The following is an 8,828-nucleotide window of genomic DNA, read 5'->3' as shown; positions in this document are numbered from 1 at the left end:
GCTTTAATCCGGCCTGGCCCTGAACACGCCTCCAGTATAGGCCACATGATTTAAAATAAATAAAAACAAACTTCAGTGGAGACCCAGGAGGAGGAGGCAGCTCGCTGCTGCCCCCTAGTGTCGAGGTCCCCTCGGCTCTGCCTCTGGAGCCGGTCGCTCCGCGCGCGCTGCTCCGCCTCACCTGGACTTTTCCAGCGGGAAGCGACGGACTCTCTCCGCGGGCCGCCGAAGTTGAACGAGCGGGACGAGAGGTCGAGGCCGCGGGCGGACGTCGCCCCCTCGCACCCGAGTCGGACCCCTCGCCGCGGTGGATTCGCCGCGCACCGAACGTCTGCCCGAGGAACCGGAGCGGCCGCGCGGCGCACGGCGCCTCCAACATGGCTTCTTCCGCCGCAGGTGACCACGACGCGCAGCAGGTAAGCGGCTCGGTGGACGTCCGAAAAAACAACCGGGTTTTCCTGCTTCGCGTCAGCGCTCTTCGTGTTGTTGTGGATCTTTGAGACCTGGTGACTGTCGAAGCGCAAATCTCATTGTGTCGCCAAAACTTTTTTTAAAAATGTCCTCTTTAAATATCGATATGATCTAGTAAAGTTATTATACGTCTTTTTATGTTTCTTATTTCCCCTGCAAACACACTGTCAACCCCCCAGGCTGCTGCTGTGGAGGAAACGGCTGCAGGTTATTGTGATATCAAAGTTTCAATGGTTCAATTTGGATTCATTCATATTCACATAAGTCAAGGACTCGATTACATTACACTGGGACATGTCTGCTGCTGAATTATTGTCTCTCTCACACACACACACACACACACACACACACACACACACACACACACACACACTCATTAACCAATAACCCAGATAATTCTCCCAGGCTGTAAAAAGTTATATATTAACTTGGTTATTGACAATAAAGGGTCACACCAATGTGTTTTCATTAGCCTGGTTTTAGCCTCATAACTTCAAAATCTAAGAACTTTTTTTTTTTTTTTACATCATTTTTGAATTGAGGTTACATCAGGCGACCATTGATTTCCGTTAATTTCTGCATGGTACGAAAAAGGTTTTGAGTATAAAAAACCTTGGTGTAATTGTTGAAGTCTGCATTAATATTGCACAGTCAACTTGTGTAGACTCTGCTGATGTGACTCACATTTCACACTGGACATATCTAACCGGATGTTTACTTTGGTTGTAGAAAGTTGTATATTAACTTGAATATTGACATTGAAGGGTCACACCAATGTGTTTTCATTATCCTGGTTTCTATCAATCACATTTATAGACCTGACCCAGAATCAGTTTCACGTTTCGCAGCAGGAAGAACAAATCGAGCAGGCGCCAAAAACAGCTTTAGCAGTAATTTCTTAAGATCGATTACGTGTCGCGACCGGTCTGCAAATGCCTGCTGGGCTCAGGTGTGAATAATGTTTGTGGACAAGTTTCTGTTGGCACATTTAGCAGATCTGTAACAATGTCGTTTTTACTCTCCTTGACGCCCGCACACCAAATCAGAACAGGAAGCTTTGAATGGGAACTCCAAGGGTTTGTAGATTATGAAAATGATCAGATCTCATGAGTGGGCACCTCCTCATAGAACAACAGGTGCCGTTCGTCGTCCTGAGTCCTGAGACGAGGGGTCGTGAATCCCGTTCATTTGTTCCCGAATAGGGTGAAGGGTTTTCTCTCGAGTCCCACGTCACTGTGGATTTCATCGCGGAGACATTTTACACATTTGAAAATGTCTGTCCTGGATTCTTCTCGAAATGTCCGACGTCAGTCTCTCTGTCCGTGTTGATCTTGTGCGTGTCTGTCTGCGGTTCCTCCCTCCTCTGCCCATTAATGTTTGACCACAGATCCTACTAGGAAATGAAAGGCGGTTTCAGTCTCTCAGTATCATCAGTTCAAACTCTAGCTGTTGTCTTCACACTCGCGCAGGAGGTTTATTGTGGCAGAGCAAATCAGCGAGGCTCGTATTGTCATATCGTCATATCCATGTCCTGGCCAAAAGTGTGTGTGTGTGTGTGTGTGTGTGTGTGCGTGCGCAGCTGGTCTGACGGGTTTCAAAGTCATTGTTTGTATCTGAGACTCTGTAGTCATAATGATTATGATGTTAAAGCTAAATATAAACACATGTTGGGTTACATGACGTCTTGTTGTCATGTTCTTGTCTATGTTTTGTCTAATTACCGAGCCACGAGCAGGGTGTTGTCTTCAGCCGTGTGTGTCGGTGTCCAGTTAAAAGATCCACAAAGTTCGAATTCAGCACAACATCAGTAGATACGACTTTCATGCAACAACCATGAGCATAATTACAATATATGAAAAGTTAGCATTTCCCGATTGGGGTGGGCATCGCCCCTCTGATGCCTCTCATTCTTATGTTTTGCAAACATTTTTGTTATTTGCACCGCTGCGCTTTGTTGAGCAGGAAAGACCAATGTGTAAGTGTTTTGTGTTGATCACATTCTTTTATTTAAGGTGCTTAAGTTGTCGCATTGCTTTGTTTATTGTAAATCGCCATACAGCCTAAAAATACCGGGATATGATTTTTTTTGTCCACATTGCCCAGTCCTATATTACTGGATCAAGAAGATTTATGGCTTTACTGTTTCTAAATGAGTTTTGTGTATTTGAGTCTTGGACAAAACATCATCTCCAGTCCCGGGAAATCGTGAGTTATGATCATTCCGTGTTCCAGCTGAACTCTGCGAGTGTGCACACGCGGATAAACAACAACCGTGGGTCCGGTCACGAGAGCGCCCAAAGGGGTTTGCTTATTCAGGTTATGGATTTAGTTTGAAGCCTGTTCATTGTAATGAGAAAAGTCCAGTTCGGCTGAGTCAGCGAGCTGCGCGGAGGGGGAGGGGGGAGGGGGGGGGGCTTACTGATTCACTCCCTCTGGCTCTCAGTGCGGTGTATTGTAGTGACACGAGTAAACACGACCTCAGCTGCGGTGAGGTCATGCAAAGTCACTGAATTAGTGTTTTTGTGGCGAGGAGGAGATGACCTGCTGCAGCAGGTAGAACTAACTGTCACATACTGGAGCATAGTGGAACCTGAGTGTGTGTGTGTGTGTGTGTGGGTGTGTGTGTGTGTCTGTGTGTGTGTGTGTGTGCGTGTGCGTGCGCGCTGGCCTGTGACTAGCTGAGGCAGACACACGGCCGGCAGCGGGCCGTGGTCAGACGGACCGCAGCCTTTGAATGCTCGCTATTGATACGGACTCGGACGTGAGGAAAGACGCCAGTGTGTAGGAGGTTTTATGGGGATATTTGCTAATGATTAACTGGAAATGAGGAGTACTGCTAAAATAGCTTCATGCAATATGTATTTTTCTGGAAGCAACTGCTAGGAAGTTACACAATGTTGATGTGAAAAAAATCCTTGTAAAGGCAATGAACATATATGAACATGTGTATGAATATTTCGGCTTTTTAATCTGAGGAACGTCTGAGCGGTGTTCTACGCCTTTTAACTGACCAATCAGACGGGTCTCTGTCTGCTGCACCCACAAGGGGAAGGGGACAACGGACACATGTAAAGTAAGAAGGGGCTCATTTACACAGAAGAGCAGGAATCACACACACACACACACACACACACACACACACACACACACACACACACACACACACACACACACGGCCACTGACAAAGAGCAGACACACAAACACCATTTACAAAGAGACAGACTTTCCGTCCTCCCTTGATTTACAATCTATCTTTGTCTCGGGACCGGCCTCTCTCTCGCACAATGCTGATGGCTGAGAAAAGGACACGGTTCCACGCCTAAAATGGTCTCATCGCCAACCCCCCTCCCGCACTTTCTACCACCAGGCTTCCTGCCCCCTTCCCCGTCTACTACTTCTACTTTTACCTGCATCCAATCTCACGTCCTCCTCCGTCCTCCAGAGCCTCCGATACTCTCGGTCTTGTATTAAACGCTTTCATTGTCTTCCTGCGGCCTCGGTTTTAATTCGGCGGCCGGGGGCCTCGGTGATTTCAGTGTTTTTTGATTGCGGACGTGGAGTCGTGTGTCTGGTTGAGTCCTGTTTAATTTTAGCATTTTTGAAATCATTGGTTAACACAATCATTGTGCAAGTTGTGTAATGTTTCCATACTGCCCAAACATCTCTGCTGCGGAAGAGGTAAACAGATTTTTTGGGTGGACTAAGAAGTTTTACTTTATTGTTATTAAAAATAAGACTTTGTATAAACGGCACAGAAGCTGGAACCAGAAAATAGTATCCAAAATAACTGATTTACTTTCTGTCAATCAAGTGATCCAACAGTTGACTATAGGGCTGCAACTATCGATTATTTTCATAATTGATTATTCTGTCGTTTTTTTCTCGATTAATCGATTCGTTTTTTGGCCAATAAAATGACATTAAATAGTGAAAAATTTCCATCGTGTTTCCTAAAATTCAAGATGATGATTAGTTCACTGTTACAGAGGAGCAGCGAAACCAGAAATTATTCACATTTAAGAAGCTGAAATAAGAGAATTCAATTTTTCTTTTCCCCATAAAAACGACTTGAACCGATTAAATGATTATGGGAATCACCACCAGGACACATCATGGGACATTCAGGCCCTTTGATATTATATTTAACATCATTTTTTAAAAAAATTCAAAGTCAGGAAGCTGCAACTGCAACACATCAGAAGAATGATGGGAGATGCATATCAGAGAGGGAGGGGGAGGGAGACGGAGAAGCGGCAGTCCGACATGGAAATCTCCCCCCGGGCAATACGTGAGCCTGAGACACAGTGAGTGACAACCACGGCTACCGAAGCTCGGTTTACAGAAATGTTCCTGTTAAGTTCCTGGTCACACTGTCGCGAGTTAATCGCCTGCGATACAGGATTATTAAAAAAACCCCCCAAAAAAACGTCTACTACGCCATCGTCGGTTTAATTTATGTCACTGGTATTGGTGGTGAAGGGACGGTGTTACGTGACGGCACCGCCCCGCACCGAGGAAACGCTGAGCCACATTCATCCCAGGGAGAAGCGTCAGCTGATGCACTGTGACCCATTCAGAGGGATTTCTAAGAAGCTATACTGTACGACACACGAGTGTCAGCCAGTGCTGTGGCCCTGGATGTAGTGTTTATGTACACTGTCACTCATTCATCCATTCATTCATTCATTCATCCTCTCTCTCAGTGGGCAGATGTTCTGTCAGTCACTGTTCTGCCACTGTAACCCAGAGGGTCAATTTCATTTACTATACACACCGGGATGTCGCCCGTTGGTTTGTGAGCTGCTGCAATCGATTACTAAATTAATTTGCCAACTATTTTGATAATCGATTAATTGGTTCAAGTAGTTTTCATGGGGAAAAAAGTTCCAAAATTCTCTGATTTCAGCTTCTTAATTGTGAATATTTTCGGATTTCTTTGAACATCTGTGACGGTAAACCAAATATATTTGGTGTGTGGATTAAAAACAAAACTCCGCTTGGGATTTGGGAAACACGATCGGCATTTTTCACAATTTTATGACATTTTATGGACCGAAAAATTAATCAGATTAATTGATTATGAAAATAATCGTTAGTTGCACGTCCGTTTTGCTGTGGTTTTAGCAAATATTAATTATATTGCATAGAACTGTTTTATTTAAATTGTAAATTGTGAACACTCAATCAACTTTTTTAAAATTATTAATTGATACTGGTCCCATTTTATTGTGTTTATTTTTCCTTTTTCCAGATAAAATCCAGTCATTAGGTCCCGAAACGTAAAAATCTATGACGTGACTTTTGGGAGGAGTTAATTTCTCCGAGACGGGGTCGTCCCAGGACGTCTGTGTCCCGCCTCGAAGGTCTCGACTCTTTCAGGAAAGTGGGTCGAGCTCCCCGATCCGAGCGCGAGAAAAAGACTCGGACGACGTCGGACGTGCCCAACTCCCTTTTTTTCCCAAAAACCCCTATTGGTTCACCCGACACGGTTCTCACAGTTGATGGGGTTGTCATGGAGAAATCATGCAACACTATGGTTTTGTTACCATTGGGGGGATTCATCTATCGCCATGGCAATGCCTTGGCAACCAAGTATGAACACAGACTCATTTTCTCCCGGCCGGTGATTATCACGACTCTCTCCAGAGAAATCATTAAGATGCGGAGAGCGTCACCGACAGTTTGCACGACGAGGCTCAGCTGAAATACAGACGTTTCATTTTTTTATTTCTAAATATTTGGCCACTCGTACTGTCTGTAAACTGTTAGTGTGAAGCTACTTTTTGAGGAGGAGGAGGTGACGGAGACTGGCAGAGAAACAGTTAAGGGGACAAACCAGTCACAGAAGTGACAGATGCTTGACGTGTGTTTTTCTTGGCATCGACTTCATGAAACAGAACTGATCTTATCAATTGGCTGTGGTTAAATGGGCATTCCTACATATTGGTTTTTGCATATTGGTTTTGTTTTGCCCGGATGAGATTGCTGCATTAAAAATGCGTTTGTACTGTACATTTAATTATGCTTAACTCTAAACTTTACTGTAACCGCGCGTGACGACAACCCCCAGCTGCCTGCAACAAGTTCACACCTGTGCTCAAAAAAAAAGACTTTTTGGGGAGAATAGGATGTTGACGGATCACGTACTAAAGTGGGCGAAGGGGAAAAGCGTTATCGAGTTGCAGAGAAACTATAATTACCGGAATACAACAAAGAACATCACTGAGTGGTGATTGGCAGTGTAACCGGATACAAGCCCGGTCTTCCTCCAGCCAGTGGCTCCGAGTGCTTAGCTCTCATCAGCATCTATGTCACTACAAGCCCGACGGCCGGTTCCAACTGTCCGTCCGAGAAACACAAATCACAGGCTTCAGTGAAGAAACAGCACCCGACGTGTTCGCAGGCTCTCGCGCGTGCTGACGTCCAGTGCTTCCCTCTAATGGGGAAACGCATATTTCCTCGAAATTTACTTTGCTCACGGTCCTGGTGTCACGTTCCTGTTCATGAGGCGACGTCTTAATGGTGAAATCGTTCAGAGTGGAACCTTTGAATCGTGGAACAACAACAGCTAGAGCTTCCTACTGACCTTTCGGTTCAGTCCGAACCAGAGCAACGTGTCAAAGTTTCCTCGGATCAAGGTTCGGTGGCCAACGGACCGAAATTTAGTCGAACCACGGTTTGGTTTTGTTTGCAGTGTGGAAAGACTTTCTTAAGGATAGCTCTGACCAATCGCACGAAGTTCAGACAGCGTTAAACGATAGGAGAAGAAAAAAAAGATGCGGAAGACTCTAAAATGCTTGCAGTCCTCGCCTCGGGGCGATACGATGACGAGGACGTTCTTTTGGTAAAGCTGGTAATAATATAACGTGATCGTTTTCGTTTTCACCGTTCAAACAGAGAGACCACGACCCGCCGACTTGACACCGCGCCGCCGTCAGACGCGCGCCCGCGTGCAGACCAACCAGTGTCGAGTGTCGGCGGTCGCAGCCCACGTGGGCCACGACGACGAGACGTACGCGCGTCGTACAAAGGTCTTCATCTGAATGTGAAACCAAAACTAACAAGATCAAACGCAACAGCGACACGAACCTCGGTCCGAACTTGCCCGAAACGCCCTGAAACGCCGACGGTTTTTTACCCTTTAACAAGAGTGAGAATCGAACCTCACGAAACCCTCCGTATGTGGCTCTGGCACCGTTTGCACCCGTCCATGTGAAGAACCTTTATCGTCTCCGTGTGTTTGTGCAAACTCGCAGTGATAATGGAGTGTTTGGCCGCTGATAACGCTCCGCTCAGACGAGCCGACACAAGCCCATAGGTCGCACACACACACGCGCGCTTGTACAGCCCTTTTTGGTGTCGTCAGACTTTTTAAAACAGTTCTCGAGGATTTTGTGCCAAATTGTTTTTGGCACGACATCACACCGGCCCGGATCACAGGGAAAGACTTTCACGTGGAGGTTTGAGCTTCGCTGTGCAGAATAATGTGACGCACGTGCAGAGTTTGACACTGTTTCCTGGTTAAACAACTGAGCCCTCGCCATGGCAACTCTGTCCACTGAGGTGCACTTCAAAATCTAGTGAGGTCATGAACCTTCCTCTTTATTTGGCGCCTTTAAAATTTCAGATGTTACAGTCAATTTCTTTCCAGATTATTAATCAAACAGCACTGAATTTCTTTACACTTTTGGAAAAGGCCCCAGACACTTGTCTCCTCGGCAGAAGAGTTAAAGCCATTTACTGCACTCGCTTACTAAGCGACACAACCACACACACACACACACACACACACACACACACACTTTGTGACGAACACCGTCGTCGGGTCTGTGTGTGATGGTCGTCGCTGCGATGAGGAATGTCGCACACAAACTCTCACAGTGTAAACATGGAGCTAAGTATAGACGGGCGGCCTCCTTCTTCTTCTTCTTCTTCTTCGTCTACACCGTTCCCCGATCCCTCCCTCCTCTCACTCTGTGAAATGGCATAAACCATAAACTGAAAACACTCCCAGCGTTTTCCACAACCATCTAGATACCTGCCTGCATGTACTGCATCTCACTACTCGCCCCATTAGCAGGGCCGCTGGCACTCGCCAAACCCCTATCTCGCGTAACCGCCGGCACTCGCCCTGCGTTATTATAATTCACGGTTATGGGGCACTTACTGTACAGCTGTAAAAGCCACTCCCTCTTCCAGTCGGGGCCTTTTTAATGGCTGACTGAAAGGCGAATGTGGGCTGTAAAAGTATTGCGTTACCTCCTGGGTGCACGGACGCATCCGTTCAGAGGCACATTACTGTGTGTGTGTGTGTGTGTGTGTGTGTGTGTGTGTGTGTGTGTGTGTGTGTGTGTGT

The 8,828-nt window shown here is 46.2% G+C and overlaps 1 protein-coding gene across 1 annotated transcript in view; it reads left to right on the top strand.

Annotated features, from left to right (window-relative positions):
- Nucleotides 1-83: 83 nt before the first annotated feature.
- The window catches only part of LOC118287957 (ankyrin-3), a 111,249-nt gene continuing 102,504 nt past the window's right edge, over nt 84-8,828 (top strand). The window contains exon 1 of the mRNA XM_035613636.2: nt 84-416. Within this exon, the coding sequence (XP_035469529.2) occupies nt 378-416 (39 nt within the window). The 5' untranslated portion in view covers nt 84-377. The remainder of the gene's footprint in view (nt 417-8,828) is intronic.

The sequence above is a fragment of the Scophthalmus maximus genome, chromosome 16, assembly GCF_022379125.1.
Source record: "Scophthalmus maximus strain ysfricsl-2021 chromosome 16, ASM2237912v1, whole genome shotgun sequence".
Lineage (NCBI taxonomy): Eukaryota > Metazoa > Chordata > Actinopteri > Pleuronectiformes > Scophthalmidae > Scophthalmus > Scophthalmus maximus.
The sequence above is the reverse complement of the archived record's forward strand: the minus strand, read 5'-3'. Positions and strand labels throughout refer to the sequence as shown.